This window comes from Neophocaena asiaeorientalis, unplaced genomic scaffold (genome assembly GCF_003031525.2).
Source record: "Neophocaena asiaeorientalis asiaeorientalis breed wild unplaced genomic scaffold, Neophocaena_asiaeorientalis_V1.1 scaffold40, whole genome shotgun sequence".
Classification (NCBI taxonomy): Eukaryota; Metazoa; Chordata; class Mammalia; order Artiodactyla; family Phocoenidae; genus Neophocaena; species Neophocaena asiaeorientalis.
In genome coordinates, this window is record NW_020185335.1 from 10586946 (window position 1) to 10612074 (window position 25129).

General features: G+C 43.1%; 1 protein-coding gene across 1 annotated transcript in view; it reads left to right on the top strand.

The window, feature by feature from the left end:
- Nucleotides 1-25129, top strand: part of CDH13 (cadherin 13) — a 991194-nt gene that overhangs the window by 445078 nt on the left and 520987 nt on the right. The window contains exon 4 of the mRNA XM_024735819.1: nt 40-156. Within this exon, the coding sequence (XP_024591587.1) occupies nt 40-156 (117 nt within the window). The remainder of the gene's footprint in view (nt 1-39; nt 157-25129) is intronic.

Genomic DNA, 25129 nt, shown 5'->3' on the forward strand with positions numbered 1-25129 from the left:
GGGGGATTTTAGTCAATTGATTTGTTTTTTCTCTTTTAGGATATATTTAAATTTGAAAGAACTTCTCCTGTCCCAAGACAAAAGAGGTCCATTGTGGTATCTCCCATTTTAATTCCAGAGAATCAGAGACAACCTTTCCCAAGAGATGTTGGCAAGGTAAGTCAGACAAAAGAAAACCGCTAAAGCATGCTTTTATTGTGAGATGAGCATACAGGAGACAAGCTGACTCCGACTGGCTTGGCGACCAGCAGGAATTGGCCTCAGGTCCTCTGTGGTAAGAGGCCAAACTTTTTTGCCAAGAAAAGAATGTCAAAGGTCATGAAAAAGGGAATTTACAAAAAACAAAAACAAAAAAACACAACAACACCTTTGTCATGATTTTGAGATCTACATGGTAGATAATGATGTAAGAGTTGTGACATGAGGATGTCTCTGGTTAAGAAATAGACTCACCGCTTTTGTAGATGATGCCCAGGCCATCAGCCAGTTAAGTCCCCTTAGTATACCAGGATGATGTATGTGTCCTTTTATTTACATCCTAGTTTTCAAATGTGTAGGTCCAGGAGCACCATTGGGTCAGCTCTCTAAAAGCAAAAGTAGTTCAAAGGAACTAAACCATACTAACCAGATCCAGAAAGCACTGTCACGTGAATCAGAGAAACAACTTTTCCAGGAAGAAATAGTCACTGTTAAATAGGCAGAAATACTGATGTTGCCTGGTCAGCACATCCTCTCCCCATAGGAAAGCCAACATGGAGAATTGAATTTTCACCAGTTCATATTTTTCAATGATCTCGGAATTTGAGCAATGGTGGTTAGTTGAGTGGATGATCTGAATGGCTGGTGCTATTGGATTGTTTATCTATTCGTTGAATCAATGAGGAGCACCTGTTATATGCCAGACTGCAAGACTGAGATCGGTTTAGTGGAGGTGTGAACAAGCATCCAAGCCCCTATGGTTATAGAGCTTGTGTTCTAGTGGGGAGATAGATTTTTTTCAATGAGTAAATACATGAGAAAACTCCAGAGGATAACAAATGCTGTGAGTAACAGACACGGGGTGATGTGAAGAAGAGTAAATGGCAGGACCAGGGTGAAGAGGGAGGAGGGAATCTCGGCACAAATGACCGGGAGCAGCTGGGTCGTGTCCCTGACGTTTGAGTGGGGGCGGGAAGAATGAGAAAGGGATAGCCAAGGGGAGGTCGGGAAAACCATATTCTTGGCAGAGGCAACTGCGTGTGCAAAAGCCTGGAGGTGCGAAAGAATGAGGTGGATTTGACTAGCAAAATGCCTGGTTGGCTGCAATGTAGTGAACAAGGAAAAGAGCGATAAGAGTTGAAGTCAGAGAAGTTGGCCTGTCATGTGGGTCTTGGAGACCATAGTGATGAATAGGATTTTCATCGTGCATGCAGCCAGAAACCACTGGAAAGTCTCCCAGGTGTGTGTGTGTGTGTCTGGACCTTTTGAAAGGTCCCTCTGGCTGCCTTGTAGGGAACGATCTGTGGGAGCAGAGTGGTAGGGAGGAATGGACACACAGAAACAGCCAAGAAGGAAGGTTTTATAGTGACCCGGGCAAGAGGTTAGTGTGACTTGGACTATTAGAAATCTATTTCTATTGGAAATTAGAAGTATTCATAATCTGATATCCTGATAATAACCATATTTATGATTTTAAACTATCAGTGTACCAAAGATGCAAAATCTTGCCAGGTTTCCAGGATATGATGCAAAGGGAAGCAGAGCTCTTCTGAGAGGACAGTGGTAAAGCTGACGTGCCCTGACCCTTTGGACAGCCCTAGCCTCTGTCATCGCCTTTGTGTAGGTTTCCCTGAAGCCAAGGATAGCACTCGCCAAGGGGCCAGAGTCCTCAAGTCTGCAAGACTCTGCCCCCAGACAGTTTGAGACACAAGTTGCGCCCTTGTTCTGCAGGTCTCCTTCGTGTATGCTTGGTGTTTTCAGCCCTCACTGTGCGTCAGAATCACCTGGGGCAGTTAAAATACAGATGCCAGTCTCCACCCTCAGAAATTGACTCAGTTGGTCAGGGGGTGAAGACCAAGCACCAGCATTTTTTAAGAGATCCCAGATGATTCTGACGCCCACTCAGGTTTAAGGAGGTCTGAGCTAAAATACTTTATCCTCCCCTGCCTACCACTAAGCCATAGTACTTTCAGTATTAGAATTTCAGTTCTATTAATTAGTTTACAACAAGGGTGAATTATCACATCTCACTTGCCTGGAAATTTGGTTGTCCTGGTGTAATCATTATGAGCACCACCTTTCCCCTTAAACTTGTCCAGCCTTGGACAGTAAGTTATGTAGTCATCCTAAAGCTTCCTCAGCCCCATCCATTTGTCCCCCCTCAGTATGTTTAGAGAGTTTTCACAAGGCTCTTTCCTTGAGACACATAATGGATCAATAAGTATGCAGCTAACTAAGGACATTCTTCTGCATGGTTTCTTACTTGTTACAGCCTCAGAACACAGTTTGTTTTTCAAGCTGAAGACTTCTCTCTCCTTAGCCCCTATGTACTGCCCACCTGGGTTCAACCCTGGGTTTCAGCCTGGGTTCTCTACGAACAACAGCTTTTCTAGGTGCAGTAGTGCAGTAACGTCGTAATGGTGTGAAGCCTCCCAAGCCTCCCGCGGCTCTTACAGAATAACAGCACTGCCTTGCAAGAATTATGTGTTTGTCCATGCTTCTTAGGCCTGTGAAGGAACACATTTCCCTCTTTGTCTCTGCTTGTTTTTATCCATTCCCCTTATTCGTCTCTTTACATCTTATATCATATCCTAATCAACGCTGCCTGTAGCTGACAAGCAAGGCTCTGTCGAGCTGGGAGAAGATATAGGAGTCTTCACTGAGTGCTGGGGAGGCTGGGAGAAGGGAAAAGAGACCCAGGAGGCAGGGCTTTGGTCTCCACACGTCACCACTCCCATCCACCCAAACTCTACGAGTCAGGCAGCTCTAATCTTATAAATATTACCTATCAGATTTCAGTGTAGAATGGCATTTGAAGAAGAGATTCTGTGGGCATAAAGACAGTTGTCTTACTTTGGGTTCCCTGAGACAAGAATTCAAATGTAGGTAATTTCTATACCAGTAATACTGGTAAGGGAGTGAAGGAGTGACGCAGGAAAGGGGAAGCAGCCAGTTGAGAGGCCTGTTTACCACCGTGGGTGACTGGATTGTAATCCCACGGAGAAAGGCTAGAAAATGGTGTAAGACACACTCTCAGGGTTATCCTGTCCACGGAGGAGGGAGCTGGGGTATTTATATACCAGCCCTGTCCGTCTGGTTGAGGGCTGCTCCCAGAAGTCTAAACTCCCCAGCACATCCATCATGCCCTGTGTTCTGTGTACAGGCACAGTGGCCTTCTGAGGCTTGCGGGAGAGCCTTTAGGCATCATGGCAGCTGGTGTGCACTGAAAAGGTGAGGTGCAAGGGACTGGGACTGGGCACTGATGAATTCTGCTCTATCACTAAACTTGATATAAACGCTGTTGCTTTGCAGGCCAGATTTTTTCTCTTTGTCTCATCTCCTGCTCCCAACTCGTTTCCTCAACTAACTTTCTTATGCCTCGTGCCTTAGAAGCCACTGCACTTGCCTCTCTCCAATAATAAGTACTTGTTTCATCCCAGGAGGGAAAAACCTCTGAAATTTAACCCAATTCATATCAATGAGTATATATGCAGCCTCTGCTATTTACAAGGCACTGTGCAAGGGGCTGCTGATTTAATGGCAAAGGAAACAGAGGCCTTGATCTCACAGGATTAGAGAAGAGTAGAAAAAATCATCACAAATTCTTTATATGTCACAGTAAAGTGTAAGCACTTTTCATCTATTATGTTGAATTTTCATAATAACAACCCCCCGAGGACCATCTTCCAAGGTGCCGAATGAGGGTAATGAGACTCAGAGGGACGGTGTAACCTGTCCGAAATCACACACTTAACTGCAGAGGCACGCTTTGTGCCACCTCTCTGAGATTTCACAGTCTGCACTCTTAACCAGTAGGCTCAGGGCTACTGAGTGCAACCTGAGAATTCTCTTACATGGAGTGAAATGTCCTTGCTGAAAATTACTTTTTTAAAATATCATTAAAACTAAGTTTAATTCCTTGAAATGTGCCAAGAAATAAGATGGTTAGAGGGGTGGATCAATGGATAGATATATGACAAAGCAAGTAGAGCAGAATGTTAATGGTGGAATCTAGGTGATGAGCACAGTTGATCACTGTGAGCTTCTTTCAGCTTTCCTACGTGTTTGGAAATTTCATAATACAATGTTGGGAAAAATTAAATTTAAGTATAAAATTATTATAAAAGGCAGAAGAGCTGGCATGTTGGCAGGAAAGTACTTTGGTCTTACAATTCAGGATGGTGAATGGAGACCAAGTATTTGTCTCTTTATTTTCTTTTTTGTCATATTTTATCACAATCTGAATTTCTTTAAAGAATGAAGACCCGTATACTAAAGGGTAACGATATCAAAAGCAAGGTGCTGCAGCGAATTCGCCCCCGTGGGAGGTTTTTCACAGTTGAAGGCCATGCCACGTCGTAGAGTTGCATATTCACTAAAAAGCTATGCAGGCAGCTCTAGGTATTAGGCGAAGTTTTGATATACGCATATTTTATCTATCTGCAAAATAATTAATTAGTTGGTAAGTAGCTAAATTATTAGAATTTGGGGGCTGGTTTTCCATCATATCTCTCAGTGTTTCTGAAAAAAGGGTAAAACACCCAGCTGTGAACACATTTCCTCAAACCTGTGATTTCCTTCCCATTTTTGAATTCTAGACAGCAGGGAGGATCTGGGAGTATGTGCCCTGGAGAGAAATGTGTAGTTCCCAACATAACCTTTTTTTTTTTTCTTCCTCCCCCTTCAGTGTATGACTATTTCAAAATTTGGGCCATAAATAATTTCTCAGTTTTACCAATTTTCACTGATAAATATTTGATTGCATCTATAGAGATTTTTGAGGTGATTGAGAGCAGGGGACTTGAAATCTGTGAGGCAGCAAGGAGGTCTTTTGGAGATGTACTTTATTCTGTTTTATATTAAGTTTGAAAGACAAGTCATTTATGAAGTGCTTGTTAAGAGATTCTATTTTCATCACAAACCCTTTTCATCAAAACCAATGAAAGTACATTTTACTGAAATTCCTTTTTTTATATCCCCTATAAATTGGTAGAATGAGCCTTTAGAAGGACATATTTAACCCAGGATGGAAGAAATACATAATGGGACCATGTACTCTTTGTAAAGGGAATCAACAGAGATCATTAGACCAAATCATGAAAACCACTCAACCAGGACTCTGCTTTGATTGTGTCATGAATGTAAGTCACACCTGAGGACAATTTATGGCAGGTCCTAAATATTTCTCAGGGTTCTGGATGTATACCATGGTTAGAGGTCTCCCCACATCCAAGAACTCTGTATCTCCCCTTTATGCGCACCTATGCAAACAGGTGCTAAGGAGTCTTATGGCCTTGGGATTAAATTTGCTTTACTCCATTTAACAGTCCTTTGCAACACTTTGCGAACCCATGGGTGCCAAGCTGCATCCCCAGAAGCTGGACCAGAAAGCTGATACTAAACGCATCCCCATCGAGCACTACTCCATCTCACCTTTCTACTGAAATGTAGACTTAGGGTACCTTGCTCCATTCTATTGCCTGATTTATTTCATATAATCATCATCAGCCTTTTAAAATCCATTTTTTCACACCTTTTATTCAAGTCTAACTACATGCCTCTTCTCAAAAATTTATATCTGTTTCATTTCCCCATTTTCAAACAAGTAGCAGTTTTATTCAGTGACTAAAAGTTACCATTGGTTATTGTATAGGAGAGAAATTTGAATATAGGTGATCTAAGATGTCCAGAAGCTTAGTGCTCAAAATTTTCTTGGTGAGATGACCAGCAGAATTTATTTCTACATTGAGCAACCCTAGTTGTACGTATGCATTTCATATTTCCATGACTTTGAACTCTTCCCTCTTTCTGGGACATGCCCTCTTCATCCCCACTCCATAGGGCCACCCCATTTACATTCTAAGGTTGTACATCCGGTGGCACATTTGCATCACTGAAGAAAGTTCCACGTCTACTCTGTCCAGCATGGCAGCCTCTAACCACGTGTGGCTGTTGAGCTCTTGAAATGTAGCGAGTGTGATTGAGGAACTGGATTTTTGCACTTTATTAAATTTTAACTAATTTTAATTTAAACTTAAAAACTACTGCTTGATCCAGTTACTGGAACAACTTGCATGTGAATCTGACTTTTCAACTGTAAATTTTTTTTAATTGAAGTATAGTTGATTTACAATATAGTTAGTTTCAGGGGAACAGCCAAGTGATTCAGTTATACATCTATATATATTTTTCAGATTATTTTCCATTATGGGTTATTATAAGATATTGAATCTATCTTGTAAATTTTAATCTAAATACAGATTAAATACTTTTGTTGAAAATATCATGTCCAAATTGAGATGTAAGTTAGGATTTTAATGGAATGTATCATTAATAATCCTCATGTAGATGTCATGTTGCAATAAAAGTATTTTGGATATATTGCTATGATTAAAATTCATCTCATGTTTTTTTGTTTTTCACTTTTTATAATGCAGCTACCAGAAAATTTTAACTCAGTTATGTGGCTCGTGTTATATTTCTATTGGGCAATGCTGGGCTAAAGCCTATATTTAAAAAAATTTTTATTTTATATTGGAGCATAGTTGATTAACAATGTTATGTTAGTTTCAGGTGTATAGCAAAGTGATTCAGTTATACATATACATGTATCTATTCTGTTTCAAATCTTTTCCCATTTAGGTTATTACAAAATATTGAGCAGCGTTCCCTGTGCTATACAGTAGGTTCTTGTTGGTTTAAGGTTCTGTTTTAAATATAGCAGTCGGTCTCCTCCATGGAATTTTTGTTTGAGCTCCTTTACATATTTGTTTATACCTCTTTGATGACAGAACACATTTTGAGCAGCAATATAGTTTCTTTTGTATTTTTCTTCCCATTAACTGTAATTTCCCAAGGGTAGTGAGTGATCCAGTACAGTGCCTAACACATAATAGGGACTCAAATATTCTTTGACTTGAATTCTAACCAGGTGTATGGCTGGTTGGCTAAGGTATTCACTGGTTACTAATTTAAGTGACCATAGCTGGTTTGTTGTTAGAAAGGAATTAACAGACCATTATATGATCAGTCTGGATGTTTCCAGCAAATTTTAATTTTCCACAGTGGCAGTGAGGCTACCAGATAAATTGCTTGGCAGTCAACCATTATGTCAGGTCATAGAAGCATCCTTAGCAGATCGTGATAGATTTGATGCTGATGGATTGTGTGTGTGTGTGTGTGTGTGTGTGTGTGTAAAGGGGGAGGGAGGGGGGAGGGAGAGAGAGATGGGGTGGTTAAAAGGGAGGAGGGGAGAGAGAGAAAAAGTAAAAAGAGGCAGAAAGAGAGAGTGAGAAAAGACAGTGACTCTATTTCTGCATTTGCTCATACATGCAATGACATTTTTAATCTACTCAAATAAAAAACTCAAAACTTCTATTCACAACTGAGCAGAGTTAATTCTAACTTATTTTGACTAAGTCTAATGAAAGCTTATATTCACCATTAGCAAGTGTTGCCCTCTTTCTGCAAAGTTTAATTAATGATAAAACATAATTGAGTTGTTTTGGTTCTTTGCCAAATACATATATATGCAAAAATGCCCTCCATGATATACATCCAGCAAATAAAGGCATCTTAGCCTATAGAGGAAGCAATATTTTTAGCCCTGAGTGTATCACCGTGCAGTTCTCAATGTGAAAGTTTCCTAGGGCTTTATTGTTTTGTACTTTTGGCCTCAGACCGAACTTATGTTTAATTATTCGAGAACGTTAAAGGATCTGGCATTTCAGCTTGATTTAGCACCCTAGAAGTGGGAGAATTGAGGAATTTTCAAATTCTACTAGTCTTCCACATCAGATGAGTATCAGGATCTAAGCCAAACATGGCTCTCATTGTTGTCCTGTGCAGGTCTTATAACAACCCTATAAGGTACTACACCCATTTCTCAGGGGGGGAAGTCGAAATTGAGAGAAGTTAAGTAACTTGCCCAAGGTAACACAGGTAAAAGAGTGGCAGTACTGAACCCTAGGACTCTTCAATGATTTCTGCAGCATAACATACGCGAATGTGTAGCTTCCGTGGGGCTTTGCTGTTTGCATAGCACGCTCACATGCAGAAACCACACGTACCCTCAGCAACCAATCTTATGTCCCTGTTGTACCATTGAGGAAACTGAGGCCAAGCACCGTGCAAGACTTGTAGTCTACTTGTGGTACAGACTGCGTCATGTAAGTTGAGTTCCTGCAGCATTGCCATCTACCATGTACTAGGGTTCTGGATGGATTTCAAAATAGCACATGGCATGGGTTAAGGAATAGGCTGTTTGGAGGCAGAGGAAAGGACACATACGAGCCAGGGGTCAGCCAAAGATGAGAAGCACTGCTCCCCATTCCCCAGCATCCTGCAGAGAGAGGTGCTAGGGCCTCTGCAGACAGCTGAGCACACTGGATAGGTTTGCCAGAGAAGACACTCTGCTCCCATGGTTCTCCCTTCTTAGCTGGCCAGTGAACAGGTAATCAGACTTCTGAGGGTATCTGGCAGCCTGAGTGCAGGTACCCAGGTTTCTAGGAGTCATCCGAGATTCCAGATGTCCAAAGCCAGATGCCTGGGGCAGTGGTTTACTAGTAAACTGGCTCCTGGGGACAAGGGGAGCCCTGATTTGTAGGGTTTGATGCTCTCTCTGGTGTAAATACCTCCGCAGTGGCAAATTACAAGCTGCCAACTTGCAAAATTCTTGAATATTTAACACTTGGCTTTCACGAAGCAGTAGGAGCTGGCTCCAGCATACCAGTGACCTTGGGCCCGTAGAACGTGACCCTGGATAGGGTCAGGATACACTGACCCCATGTGGAGTAGTGCTCGAGTGGAACCTCCAGTTGGGGAAGTGGCTTACCCAATTAGCCACCCATCCCAGGCTTTAGCTTGTTGCTTGTCCAGAGTGGGCACCAGGGTCGTTTCTGGACAGCTTTGCTCCTTGAAGTGCACGACGTAACTTGTGTAAGGTCCCACAGCCAGTGCAGTTTAGACGCAGACGTTGAGCCTGTGCTCTTTGAGCTCCTCCACGCCTCTCCTCCTTTGCACAAAAATTCCCTGAGTCAGTTTCCCGAGGCTGACAAATTCTGTGACAGTTGTCCCAATTCTACCTGGAAAATGAGAAAGGTAGAGATAAAATTCTCTGTGAAGTGTGGAGAAATGAGGGTTAACCACACAAATGTTTATTTGATGTGTGTGTTTGCACACTGAGTCGAGGCCAGAGGTCATGTCTTAGCTTAAAGAGTAGACCACGTGTTGACAAGCCGAAAACGGCTCTCTTTGCTGTAAAGAAAGCTACTTTCTCCCTTCAGACCACATGTTTTTTGTCAGTATCTCTGCTGACAGCCCTGTTCAAAGGGAGCCACAAAGAACAGAGTGAAAGCAGAAAAGGCCAACTTTGGTGTCATTTCGAGATAGCACTGCTCGTTTTTCTCAGCCCCAAGACTACAGCTGACTCAGTCAACAAGGGCTGAGAAGGAGCAGGGCCTGGGGCGCCATGGGGAATGGATTGGACCTTTTGTGGTTAGACCTCCAGTTCCAGCTGGGCAGAAGATCGAGGCAGAAATGGATGGAGACAGAAACAGGACAATAGATGGTTTTCTGCAGCGGGCGACGGATGAATGAAAAACCCACATTTATTTCCTGTTCTAGCTTGAAACTTGCCCTCACTTCCAAATGGAGTTACAGGGGAGAGACTTCACTGTGGAGCTGGGTCCCTGGGCACAGTGCCTTCCAGGCACCTGGGCTTGGCCTGCCTCTGTAAGCAGTAGTGGGGGAGCTGGTAGATATAAGACCCTTCGTTGCAAGTTTAAACATTCCCATCTGTGGGTGTTTCCTCTTGTCTTGGGTGATTTGGATCATGACATGAAGAAAAGCCTCAGTTAAGGCCTCTTGGGCAGGGAGATATTCTTCCTATACTGAAAAATTGGGCCTCACTGATTCATTCATTCACTTATTCATTCATTCAGAAATATTTATCAAACAACTATGTGCCTGGCATTGCACTGGCTACTGCCCATAGATTCCCCCTCAAAGAACATCCATTCCAGGGGAGACACAGACCTGTAAACAGGCAGATAAGCACCGTGATAGAGAGCTCTGGAGCGTGGAGATGTTAAGAAGACAGAAGAAGTGATTCCCAAGAGGATTCCTGACAGTTGTGTACCAGTAGGCAAGGAGGTGGAAAGAAAGAGAATCTTCCAGGCAGTGGGAAAAGCATGATCCAATGTCTAGAGGCAAGAGAGAGGCTGGTGTGTCTGGAGAGCTTAGAATAACTGAATATGGCTGTGAGGCAAGGACAACTATTCTGGGAATAGCTAGGGAAGCTAGGATCCATGCATGACCCAATCCTGTGACTCAGAAAAATGGAATGAGACAGAAGTTGTCCTTGCCTCACAGCAACTCCGTAGTGTGCTGAGGAAAGCCACCTGGATGTTGGGTATAGCTATGGGTCGGTAGACCTTTTGTGAAAGTAAAGGAATTATTTTATCCCCCTCAACAAAGTTTCAACTTGAGTGAGGCTGCTGTGCTGCCCTTCTTTGAAATAAGAGATCAGCTCTCCCAGAGGAAGCAGATGGACCTGCATGTTCATAGAGGTGGACATGCAGACTGGAAGGAAGATCTTTCTTTCAGAGAATGGATTCATTTTGCACCAGCAGCAGGCTTGAGGGGACAGCAGACTCTCCGAAGTCCCTTCCCTGTGTCTTCCCAAGTTTGAACACAAATCCTGCCTGATCCATGCCTAGGGATTTTAATTTAGTCCTTCTTTGCCGCGGATTTAAAATCTTTTCTTTTTTTCCTGGCAGCTCAGAAATGCATAACAACTGTGTTCACTGTTGGCCTTCCAGCCTCAGGTTCATTCCAAATACATTTCTTAGTAATTTCTTCTTTGAATGCTGATGTTTGGCCATGCATTAATATACACAATTCACAGGCTCTGTGTTGCTCAATTTTTAGGTTATTTATTTGACAACTTGAAATTCCTTACAAGTGGTGCTCTCATTTTGTTCCTTGCGTCTGGAAATCATTCCTAATGTACCATAGAATAAATCTGTCTTATCCATTTTTTATTAACTTTTCCCCCTTATTATAAGAATAATAGATGTTTGTGTAAAAACTTTAAAGAAAAGACACTTATTTAACAGTAGAAAAATCTCCCCAGTTGCCCTACTTGAGAAAACCACTGTTGACATCCCAGGACAGTGCCTCTCAGTCTTTGAGGTACATACAGATTTGTGAAAACACAGATTCCTGGCCTCATCCCCAAGGTTTGGTCTCCGTAAGTCTGGAGTAGCACCTGAGAGTCCCCGTTCTAAGCAGCACCCGGGGTCTGCTGACCCTCCCAGTTCTGGGGCCTACACTTGGGGAAGCTGTATCCTAAACATACACTATCCACACATGACCATCTGGTACTCAGTGATTTTTTTAAACCACCGGTGTCTCAGAAACATCTTTCAGTCCTCAGATATCTTTCTTCAGCATCATGTGGAAAGGCTGTGTGGTATGGCATGCTACTGGTCAGCCATCCTTGAGTTCCAGGGGTTCTTAATGTGGGCTCTACAGGCCTCGAAGGGGTCCATAGATAGATCAGTTCCCTTTGTAATCTAATTTTTAAATTTTTTGCTCCTAAAATATTTTTCTGAGAAGGATGCCACATGATTTACCAACTGCCAGAGGAGTCCATGACACAAAAATGGTTAAAAACCTCTTATGCTATCCCCAATGGATGGCATTCAGTTGTTTCCCTCCACTAGCTCCCAGCTGTAAATCATATTGCTGTGACCATCACTATTTATAAATCTTTGCCTGAATATATATGTATTAGGCATATATATGTGTATATATGTGTATACATATATTATATATATTACCAATGGTTACCTTACATGAAACTTCAAACTGTACACAAACAGGCAAAGCTGGTCTAACAGCATATTTCAGGAAAACAGCAAGTTGCCTCTCTCCTACATGGGATAGGCTTAAGTCCACTGTGTCCCTGTTCTAGTAAGTTTTTTGTCCATTTCTACTTCAGCTCTGCTTCCTTCTGGCACCACCAGCTTCCCCTCCCCACCCATCCCACAATCCCTAGGTCTAGAACATCTTTCTTCTTATGCTGTGCAGCAGTCATCTGGGGCAATATATCCTCAGCCCTGTTGAGGATTGAAAAATACAGCTAATTGGATATATGCATACCATACATTCTTGGGAATGTGAAAGAACACTCCTGAAATCTCTAGTTCCACCTGTGGTCCCTCCAAGATTAAAAACGGCCTCATTTGTGTTGTCTCCTTTCTACCTGAGCCGGGCACTGTTTCTTGGGATCCTAAACTTTTGACACCAAGTCAAAGAATTTTCTAACTAAGTCTCTTTTTTTCTTTGCTAATCAAGATGTCATTAAGAAATATCAGACATTAGTTGAGAAACCCTGGTTTCTCAATACTCTGCTGGGGAGAATTCCTTCATCCATCTGAGCTGCTCTTCCTTAGGTGGACATGGCAGTAATACTAATACTGATACTAATACTAATAGATTCATCTATGGTTAAGCTCCATGGACACAAGTTGGTTACTGCTTCTTTGTACTAAAGTGTCCTACCTCTTCCTGATGTTCGACAGTGGTGGCGTCCAAGTGCGATCTTCTCTTCTCAGTTGGGACCCTGAAAGCCTACCTTCTTCTCTTGTCTCTTAGAAGTATTTCTATGTAGCCATCATGCAAAAATTCTTAAGACATTAACATGATAAAAAATGACTGAAGAATACCTCATGATTTTGTTTCTTCTCACTGTTTCTGTCTCCTGGGAGTGGAATGACCCAAGGCTTATAGTACCAAGGACCCCTAGCAGCACATGTTCCCCAGATAAAGGAAGACTTGCTACATGGTAAATGACCAAGAGTCCTGGCCCACTCATGTACGATTGTTGAATAGACATTTTGCACTGTTCAATGAACCACTGAGTACGTGAAGTGTTCCCTCGTCCCCTTCCTAAGTCAGAGGAGTCATCCTAGAAGCTCTCGCTGCTCTTTGGTTGTGTTTATATTTATTGATATTTTAATTATATCCCTTTCTCAATTCAGAGGGATCATAGAATATTAGAGTTGGGAGGAACCCTGGAGATGGCCTGGTCCAAACACCTCACTTAAAAGATAAGACGGGGGCTTCCCTGGTGGCGCAGTGGTTGAGAGTCCACCTGCCGATGCAGGGGACACGGGTTCGTGCCCTGGTCCAGGAAGATCGCACATGCCGCGAAGCAGCTGGGCCCGTGAGCCATGGCCGCTGGGCCCGTGCGTCCGGAGCCTGTGTTCCGCAACGGGAGAGGCCACAGCAGTGAGAGGCCCGTGTACTGCAAAAAAAAAAAAAAAAAAAAAAGATGAAACGGGAAGTGATTTGTCCAGCATCAGCAGGCGGGCAAGGTCCTGCCCCTCCCTCTGGTGCCCTCTGCCTGCGCCTGATCTTCTGAGCCTTCATTGTCCTGAGAATGAAGGTCTTTAGGCTCCCACAAGCTCATCATGATGGATGGTCAGGTGTTCACAATCTCTAGGATTGTTTGTGAGACCGATCCCTTATCTTTTCATTGCTCTTATCAGCATTCCTAAAGAGTGGTCCAACCTTAAGAACTCAGCTGATGGCCCCAAGTGTCCTTTCAGGGTCAGTGCACACTGCAGGACCAACGCAGCCTTTGAAGGGAAAGAGCTTCCTGAGGAGCTCCAAGAAGTGGGAATATAGCAATACAAGATTCCTCCTGTTTAGCACCCTGCTCTGTCTGAGAAGAGCCACTTACATTACCCAAACAGGATAATTTGGAAAGCATAATTTCTACATCGGTTGTTTGCCCACGTTGTTCCCATTTTGTCCTCAGCATCGAGCATATGTCTGACACAGACTGAGCTTTCAGTAAATATTTGTTTAATGAATGAATGAATGGTCAGAAAGGGCCAACTCCAGTGGTCTCTCCACAATGGGTTAACAGTAAATGAAGGACTCACCTTTACCTCTGCCTACAGGTACTAACATATTCTTTTATATGCAGAAAAAAAATGCTATTAAGTTTAGGATTAATAAAAATAATTTTTCTTATATCAGTTAATAAATGGGTAAAATGATGAATTTGGTAGAAGAAAGGAGACATTTGAGGAAAGATTCAGAAAGTTAGATGTAATATATGAGTATGTATTTATACACATATTAAATAATTCATATTATGTAACATGTAAAGTACATTTTGTGTTGTGAGGTGACTCTTGCTGTATTTAGTTTTGTGTAGAGAATGGTTCCTTGTAGGTAAATATTATAGGTAACTAAAACAAAAATGTGTTAAAAAGTGAACCAGGGCTTCCCTGGTGGCGCAGTGGTTGAGAGTCCGCCTGCCGATGCAGGGGACACGGGTTCGTGCCCCGGTCCGGGAAGATCCCACATGCCACAGAGCGGTTGGGCCCATGAGCCATGGCCGCTGAGCCTGCGCGTCCGGAGCCTGTGCTCCGCAACGGGAGAGGCCACAACAGTGAGAGGCCCGCACACCGCAAAACAAAACCAAAAACAAAACAAAAAAGTGAACCACTCAGTTGCCAATATATTTTTGTAATGTTTCATACAGTAGTTCCCTGTCTTAAGCAAACTGAGGTTAACATACTCATTTTTATTACTGGAAGGGTGGCATTTATCATCATGGCTATCCAAACCATGGGAATAGCCATGGGCAATTCTGGGAATAGCTAGGGAAGCTAGGATCCATGCATGGGAAGCTAGGATCATTCATGACCCAGTCCTGTGACTCAAAAAATAGAATGAGACAGACTTACATTTGGTTTCTGTTCTGTTGGTGACTAGCTGCTTGACTCTTAGACAGTGACTTAAACCATCTGAGTTCTGTTTCTTATATGAGACAACGCTGGTAGCACCTTCCATCCACGTTTGGGGAAGGATAAAATGAAATCACCTGTTTGATCATGGTAAGCATACGGCAAGTGCTTGGCCAGCACGTCCCTCCTTTCTTTGTCTCCCTTCCTGGCCAAAATCAGCCTATAGAGGTGTTGAGTCGCCGTGAAGATTTCTTCGATGAGGAAGTGAGATAGGCGTTTACTTATTTGGATGTTGAAGGTGTCTTTTTTTCCTGTAGTTGATACCTTTCTGAAGAGTCAAAGTTACCATATAAGTGAACATGATTTAATCAACATGATACTTTATTTATAAATGATGCTAACTTGATTAAGCCTTGTCCAGGCAGAATATTTTTAAAAATTAAGGCAGTAGCGTAGTCCAGCTGTCTGCCATTTTCTGTGTTGTAGTTGAGGAGACGGGGACATATGATCAGCAATAAATGCCAATGTAGGCACCCTGAGATCTTGGCCTGGAACATCATAGACACATCATAATTTTTTGACTGAATAAATATCTATTTCCTGCAGTTGTTACATCACTTATACTGTACCTAGATCCTGCCAGAGAAAAAATAAAAGGCGAAAAGAGAGACACCCATACCATCGATTTGTCTGTCTTTTCCCTGCTCAGGCTAGATTTCCCGAAAACATCACACAAGATTCCAGCTGTCAGAATGAGTTCGTTACCTGTGAGCAGAAGGCTCCATCCACCCAGGTGTCTGTTTCAAGAGCAGCATCCTCTTTTGCAAAATGTTGGCAGAAATGGCCTTCTCTCCTGATAAACAGCAGCCACAGAGCCTGCTTCTCCTGGGCCACGCAGGGCAGGTCAGTGGAGATGTAGGAGGCCCCACATTGCCTGGAGAACAGTGCAGCATGATTGCACTCCACTTTGGCATCACGAGGTTTGCAGTGCAGATGGCCCGGCTGCCAACGGAGGTGCCATGGGTGGTGCTCCTTGCCCTTGCTGATATAAGCACGGGGGTATTATATTCAATTTTTGGTCTCCGTCCATATGCTGCTCCTCCAGTTTATTTGTCCCCATGAAGGGAGATGGAGCACAAAGCAGTAGGACATCCAATTCTGCTTTAATTACAGTGATAAGCTGTTTGTCGGGGAGCCACAGGCTGCAGTGCTGCCTCGTTCCCTGACAAACTCAGAGCAAGGTTGACGACGACCCCACTGTGGGCCACCGATCGCTGGTCTCAGCAGCGACAGCATCTGGTTTGATATTTACTGTTTGAAACCCAACAGTTATGACTCTGCCGTGCCAAGCTTCATGAAAAGGAGAGAGTCACTATCAGAGAGGGTATGTCATTTTGAAGACCGAGGCTTTCGAACGGAGTCACAGGTGCTGGGAGCATTCCTGGCATGTCATGGGCGATGTTGTCGTTATGAGCAGCAACAGTGCAGTCATTATTTCTGAGCTGGTTTAATTGTTCAACAGACACCGAAGGCCATGTCAACGCAGTTCAGCAAATGGAAATAAACACACCTTCATTCAGGGTCCTGTTGCCTTGCTGCTTTGCACTTGTTTTATTTATTTTTCTCCTGAAGAAATGACTATGGATTGAAAGAATTATTCCAGATCTCTGATTCACTTTAGACATTGTGCTCTCACTTACTTATTTATTCATTCATTCAATATTTATCGAGTAGTTATTATGCTAGATCTTAGCAACATAGCAGCTGACAGACTGACTTGTGCTCTGCCCTCAAGGCTATTGCTCACATTTCACGGCAGAAGGCCCCACTTTTAGACAGAGTCATCAGAGAAGGTTCCTCAAAGGACGTGAAATTGAAACTGAGACTTGAAGGATGATAAAAGCCATATTTGTAGCCAATAAAAGAATGTTCCAGGTGGAGGGACAGCGTCTGCTGAGGCCCCTATGGTTGTGTAAGAGTGTGTAATAAGCTCACCCATTGTGTCTCATGCAATGTAGGGGTTTGTATATCTCACAGAGCAAGAAGCTTAAATGTAGGCAAAGGCTTTACCTGTGCAGCTATGTCAGAGCCAGCAATTCTGCAGTTCTTTTAGTCTTTCCCTCTGGGTCACAAGATGACTACAGAAGCTCAGCATATCCATCATATCCAAGGTCAAGTCAGGAGTGAGGAGAAGGTTATAAGACAACAATTTGTGTCACTTTTTTTAATAGGGGGAAAAGCAGATGTTTTTCCAGAAACTTCCAGTAGATATCTGCTTTTATCTCACTGACCAGAATGGTTTTCCATGGGCATCTTGAGTTGCAGGGGCAACTGGAAAAGCAAGAATTAGCTGGGAATACTGGCAATCCAAACAAAATTGGGATCTGGTCATCAAAGAAGAAAGAAGGACATGGATATTTTTTTTAAGTGTTACATTCAGAGTATTAAAGATCAGACCAGTAAGGCTGAACACCAGTGATGGAGAGGTGGGATGTTTGAGGCATGGGTAGGAATCACGTTCGACAGAGCCATGGTAAGGCATTACTACCTACATTCAGTCACGTGTTGAAATCTGTTCCACCTTCTAAATGTTCCTCACATCTTCCTGCCTCCCTCCACCCTTCTCTCCGAAGGTCCTCGTTTAAGATACCTCTTGTCTTCCGGAGACTTGTGGTCGTTTTCTAACTCGGCTCATTTGCCTCCGTTTCCTGCCTGCTCCAATCCAGTTACTGTCAGTGGCCTTTAAAAAGGCAATCTGTTAGGTAAACTATGGACTTGGGGTGATAGATGCGTCAGTGCAGTCTCATCAGTTGTACCGGATGTTCCACTCTAGTAGGGGATGTTGATGATGGGAGGGGCTATGCACGTCGGGGGATGGGGGTGAGTATGTGCGAAATCTCTCTACGTTTGCTTGATTTTGCTGTGATGAACCTAAAACTGCTCTGAAAAATAAAGTCTAATAAAAAAGTAAATCTGCTTAAAATTCCTTGTGGCTCCCTACTACTGAAGTTCTAAGCTCCTCCGTGTGAACTGCAAGTCATTTTTGACCTGGCCCCTTGTACTGCAGCCTCATTCCCTATCACTTCCTCCTTCCACAATTTGTCACAGCCTTCCTGGGTTATGTTCTAGAAATACTCAGCATGAATATTTTTCCCTCCCTCAAGTACTTTTCTTCTGGTAAATTCCAGTTAGAGCAAGTGTGCTCTCCTCTGAGCTTGAGTTGACTTGCTCATGGAGAGGGAGCTTCCTTCCCGTCTCTCCTCGTGCTCCTCCCTGGGATGGTACACATCCCAGTAGAGGGCTTCTGTCTGTTCACCTGGTGTCTCCTTCCTGCTAGTGTCTGACGTCATGGGGAGATGCAACCTCGCCTGACTCATCTTGGTTCTCTGGGCCTAAGCCCAGCATCTGTGCACCAACATAAGCCATAACTATGGGGCCAGTGGAATTGATAAGAAGGTCAGGACTCAGTAGGCTCTGGTTACTCTTTGCGGCATTACTCTGTCAGGGACCAGAGGGATGGCTGTAGGCACAGGGGCTGAGAGAACATGGGCAGCAGCGTATGGACTCAGTCCTTTGTGATTGGCTGGCAGAACTAGGAGAGCCGTAGGAGCAATGGATGAGATAATGGACTGTGGAGCAGGACTGCCTTGCTTCAATCCCACCCCTGCCATTCGCCAGCCAGGTGACTCTGGTCCAGATAATTGATGTCTCTGTGCCTCAGTTTCTGCGTCTGCACAGTGGAGGTGATAACGGTACCTGCCTATTAGCATTTCCCTGAGGATTAAATAGGAGCATCATTGAGAGAATTCTGGCGTATGGTAAATTCTCAAACCATGTTAGCTATTGTTGTAGAGTGTTACTGTGACACAGTTAATATCTTCAGACTTAGGACTTACAGCAGGTAGTGTGAATGTCACTTTGGAAGACCCCCCTTATACCATTAATATTTATCCTCAGAGGCACGATTTTGCTTATTCAAAAATACTTACTCTTTTTTTAAAAGGCCATTTTCAGGTCCTTTTTATACAATAAGGAGTTCTATTCCAGTCCTAACAATGATGTCCTAAAGAACATCTTAGTATACTCATCATCTTAAATTAAGGTAATTGAAAACCACTGTTGAAAAGTGAAGCCCAAGTATATCAGAAAATTAATTCAATTATAAATAACAAGAATTGACTGTATTTGAAGGTGCATGAAGTATAGAATCATAGTTAAACATGTAAGGAGTATGTCCTTATCTTGTTACTATGGCTACAGGTTACTCCAAGGTACAGTGGTTCTGTGGTAACAATGGAATTACATTATTTCCTGTCCATATTGAAATATTCAGCAACTAATTTCCTGTAGCTTCATAATAAATCATGTTAATGACCTCAGAGGTGGAAACCACAGTGGTGAGATCGTCTCCACGCTTTAAGGTTATTCCATTAAACAGAGCAGAGAAAACACGTTTATACTCATTTGACCAGGAAGTACAGGGAAGCTCTTAATAAGAGATGGCAATGACATCTCATGGGGAGGTGCTAACTTTAACTCACGTGTTCAGTATTACTTATTCATTGGGCCCATGATGGGATCGCCACTGTGAGAAAATTAGTTTCATACAGGCGAAGACTGAGAAGGAACTCAATTCCACAAATAGTTCATGGAGATCTATTATGTACTGGGAACCTATCAGGTAGAACCTACCCCATACTCTATTCTTTATCTGTTAAAATTTTTGTAGTAATTTTTGTGTACCATCAAAATATTCAGAACAGTAGGAATAATGAAAAAAGCAAGCGTAAATGAGGTCTAAAATCCCTATCGTCAGAATCAGTTACTCCAAAGTCTTCATGAAGTCCTGCAGATGGCAAATGATTAAAAGCATCATTACGGTGGAGCTGGCTCATGCCAGCTTGCAGCAGCTGATACGCATCTTTCCCCAACTCTGTTCACTTCAGCAGGTTGAATTCGGCTGTGAGGGGAGTACTTATACCATGGAAATGGATCAGAGGCCTAAATGAAAAGTGCAAAACTGTAAAACATAGGAGAAAATCTAGATGACCTTGGGTTTGGTAATGAGTTTTTAGATGGGACACCAAATAGCATGATACAAGGAAAAAAAGCTAATAATTGGGCTTTATTAAACTTTCTGCTCTGCATAAGACACTGTTAAGTGACTGAAGAGAAGTCACAGTCTGAGAGCAAATATTTGTAAAAACACATATCTGATAAAGGAATTATCTCCAAAACACATAAAGAATTCTTTTTTTAAAATAAATTTATTTATTTATTTTTGACTGCATTGGGTCTTCGTTACTGCGATTGGGCTTTTCTCTAGTTGCGGCGAGCGGGGGCTACTCTTCGTTGCAGTGCGCGGGCTTCTCATTGCGGTGGCTTCTCTCGTTGCAGAGCATGGGTTCTAGGCGACGGGCTACTTGTGGCACGTGGGCTCAGTAGTTGCGGCCTGCGGGCTCTAGAGCGCAGGCTCAGTACTTGTGACGCACGGGTTAGTTGCTCTGCAGCATGTGGGATCTTCCCGGACCAGGGCTCGAACCCGTGTCTCCTGCATTGGCAGGCGGATTCTTCCATTGTGCCACCAGGGAAGCCCAAAACACATAAAGAATTCTTAAAACTCAACAAGAAAACAAAAAACTCAATTCAATCATGGGCAAAAGATTTGAAAACTTACTTCAAGAAAAAAGACATATGGCTAGGAAATAATCATATGAAAAGATGTGCAACATCATTTATCACTAAGGAAATGCAGATTAAAACAAGATGACACTACATACCTGTTAGAATGGTGAAAAGAAAAACAACAACAAAAACAATACCAATTGCCGGCAAAGATGCAGAGCAAACAGGAGCTCCCATTCACTGCTGGTGGGAATGCAAACTAGTACAGCCACTTTGGAAGACAGTTTGGTAGTTTCTTATAAAGCGAAACATAATCTTACCGTATAACCCAGCAATTGCACTTCTAAGTATTTACCCAACTGGTTTGAAAACTTATGTCCACGCAAACCCCTACACATGAATGTTTACAGCAGCTTTATTCAAACCTTGTTTAAAAACCAGAAGCAGACTTCCTGGTGGCACAGTGGTTAAGAATCTGCCTGCCAACACAGGGGACATGGGTTGGAGCCCTGATCCAGGAAGATCCCATATGCCGAGAAGCAACTATGCCCATGCGCCACAACTACTGAGCCTGCGCTCTAGAGCCCGCGAGCCACAACTACTGATTTCATCTGACACAACTATTGAAGCCAGCGTGCCTAGAGCCCGTGCTCCGCAACAAGAGAAGCCACGGCAATGAGAGAAGCCTGCACACTGCAACGAAGAGTAGCCCCCACTCACTGCAGCTAGAGAAAGCCTGTGCAGCCAAAAATTAACTAATTAATTAATTTTGAAAAATGGAGCTATCTTGTATTCAGTGTTTAAAAAAAAATAAAACCCCAGAAGCAACCAAGATGTCATTCAGTAGGTGAGGGGATAAACAAACTGTGGTACATCTGTTTGATGGAATGCATTTAAGCCATGCAAGGGCATGAATGAGTTTAAAATGCATATTTCTAAATGAAAGACACCAGTCTGAAAAGGCTATACACTGAATGATTCCACTTATATGACATTCTGGAAAAGGGGAAACTACTGAGGCGGTAAGATCAGTGATGGCCAGAGGCTTGGGAGATGGGAGGGTAAGGTTGAGTAGATGAAGCACAGCGGATTTTTTTAGGATAGAAGAACTGTATGTTACCATCTGATTCTGAATGATACTCCAACAGTGGAAACATAACACTGACTCTGTCAAAACCCTTAGAACTTGACATAGGATCCCAGGATGGAATGCAGGAGGTGGCAAAACAATCAAACTGTTTTACAAGCGCATGAAACAACCTCACAGAGGGAGTGGGGAAGAAACTGATGACCTAAATAACTTTGGAAATGCGTGGAGTCCCTCTGACTATAAGGAAATGAAACTGTACAGAGCGCTGTACTCTAATGAAGAAAGTTCTTTCCCATGAGGGTACAGGTTAACAATTCTGAAACCATTACACATATATACTGGAACTGAACAATTCAGCACATCGGTGGAGACAGTGGGAGTCAGGTTTCTCACAGCTGGAGTGGCAGTGGTTTACAGATAAGCAAGGGAAGGAGGCTAGAATGACCCACCTGGTAAAGGAATAGTGCTGGAGACCAATACAAACCATGCTTGGTCTAATGCTCTACTGTTGCCGTCTTGAAATTATTAATAATTTTTTATCAAGGGGCCCTGCATGCTCATTTTGTGCTGGGCCCCCACCAATTGTATAGCTAATTCTGTATTTAACAACCATGCTCTAAATGTTGATGTTTCCTTGGGTTCCAGGTGTGGCTCCCTTTTTCCTTACATTCTACCCTCTCTTTGGTCACCTTCACCCATTTTCATGACTTCAACTCAACCCAGGGCCCTGACAACTCACACATCTATAACGCTGCTCACTTTGACCCTACTGATACTCAGACTTGAATTTCAGTTGCTTGCTTCATGTCCTCAGGATTTTCTCCAGATCTCATAAACTCACCGTATCACCAAATGAGCTCATAAAGTACTTTCCCTAGCTCCTAAATCTGCTTCTCTTATATCATATCATATGTACATAAAAAGCCTGAATCAAGCAAATGAAAAGTAAATCTCAGCATCACCTTGGAACTTTTCCACTTCCTTACCCCCATTCAAGTATCACCAAGGCTCACTATGTCTGAAATCCCCCCACATCATTTCATATTCCGCATCTCTACTGTACTCCATTATCTCTCCTCCAGTCCACAATAGGAGAGACCTCCTTCCCCCTGTCCTCCTCTGTTCTGATCCAACTATTCTCAAAATTTCCTCCAGAGTAACTTTACTAAAACTCAAAATAGATAATACCAGTCTCCTGCTTACCGCCTTCAATGGGCTGATACTGAGTAAGGATGTAGTTGAAGCTCTTTAGTGATTCAGCAGCTTCCCAATCTCACCTGGGCACCCTACCTTCCTGCCATCTTGATTCCCAGCATTCCCAGCCCGTCCTACCTGGCTATGATGCAACAGTGCTCTCCACCTGGGATGCTGTCACACATCCACATGCAAGTCCTCTCTACCTGGAGTATCCCTCTCCCCCTTCTCTACTTGACCTCATTGAAGACCCAAATGTAGGGCTATGAAAAGCCTTGGTGTCCAGTCGATCTCCTTATCTTTCAGCTTTGTTCTCCCTCGAATCCATTGTGCACCCAGCAACCAAGTGGAGCTCTCCATACCACAGATCTGATCCAATTACTCCCCTCCTTCAATCATTCCAGTGGCTCCCTGTTGCCCTCAGGAGAAAGACCAAACTCTTTTTTTTTTTTAATAAATTTTTTTATTTACTTAAGTTTTGGCTGTGTTGGGTCTTCGTTGCTGCGCACGGGCTTTCTCTAGTTGTGGCGAGCGGGGGCTACTCTTCGTTGCAGTGCATGGGCTTCTCATCGCGGTGGCTTCTCTTGTTGCAGAGCACAGGCTCTAGGTCCACGGCCTTCAGAAGTTGCAGTGCATGGGCTCAGTAGTTGTGGCTCATGGGCTCTAGAGCACAGTTTCAGTAGTTGTGGTGCATGGGCTTAGTTGCTCCGCGGCATGTGGGATCTTCCTGGACCACGGCTCGAACCCGTGTCCCCTGCATTGGCAGGCAGATTCTTAACCACTGTGCCACCAGGGAAGTCCCCAAAGACCAAACTCTTAATGTGGCTTATAACCCTCATTCTCTAACCTCTCCTGCCTCAGTATCTCTTTCTCTCTCAACAGTCTTGTTTCTTTCTCATTCCATCTCTCGCTCTGTCTGTGGCTCTCTGCTCCCCACTTATTTCCTTTCCTTTATCTTCTTATCTCAGCTCTTTCTTCCTTTTCCCTTTCCTCTTCCTCATCATTCTTTCGTCATTCTCTTTCTGTTACCCCCTCATCCTCTCTCTCTCTGCCTCATTCTCTCTCGCCCCTTGCCTCCCTCCCTCTCTCATAATTTCGATTTCTCAAAACGTGTCTCTCCATGCCTCACATCCGGGGCCTTTGCCTGTGCTGCTCCCTGTATCTGGAAAACCCTTCACTTCTCCAGCAACATCACTGTCACCTACAACTCCACGTTTGCTCACACACTCACATACTGACTCACACCTGCCTATGTCGTGTTGATCCAGATCTCAGCTTTGAAATTACTTCCTCCAGGAAGCTGTATTTGAACCTCCCAGTCCTGTTCAGACATCTTGCCTAACAGAGCTGCTTCTATCCCACATAGCAGCTTTCAGGAATTAGGAAAAATTTTCCCTTCTTGTAAGACAAATCTCCAAGGTAGGACAGATACTTGATGAGGGGCACTTAGGCTAGATTTTAATCTCCCCTTTCCAACTGCCCTGTGGCATGAACAACCTGCACAACTGGCCCTGTCCCTTAACCATCTCCATTACAGCCTCTGCTCCCCCATCACAGCAGTTAGCATATCATGTATTTGTCTCTATTACCTGCTCCTAACCCCCACTAGATTATAAGCCTTATCTGTTATTTACATTCTGTGTATATTTCTAGTGCTCAGCACTTGGCCTGATGTGAGTTTGAGGCTAAATAGTTTTCCTCTGAATAAACAAATGAATTAATGAACAAACAAATAAGCCTCTTATTGAATGGATTAATCAGCACATAAATGAATGCACAAACTTCTTCTTACAAAAATTTTTACCACCTCTACCAGGAAATTAGCATTATTTAAGTCCTAGAGTACTTTTCATGCAACTCTACTCTTGAAACATCACCTTTGAACTGAAAAGATTTCCTTACTTGTGTTATCTCTTGTACTAAACTGTACATTTCCCAGTATCAGTCATCATATCTTATTCATCTTTATGCCTAGTCCAGTGACAGGCACATAGTATGTGTGCAAAGTTTGTTTGTAGTAAAGTGAAATCAGTCCTATTCCCATACCACTCAACTTTACTGTTCTTAGTGACTCAGGCACTTATCAAACACTACTTTATCTCAGATGCTTAGAAAGATGAAAAAAGAGCAGAGTATCCTCGCAGGAAACTCACAGTCCCATCAGAAAGACAGACACATAATTGAAGAATAGTGGTACACTCTGCTCCATGACAAAGGTCATCCATGGAGCAGCTGCATTAGAATTCCCTGGGAA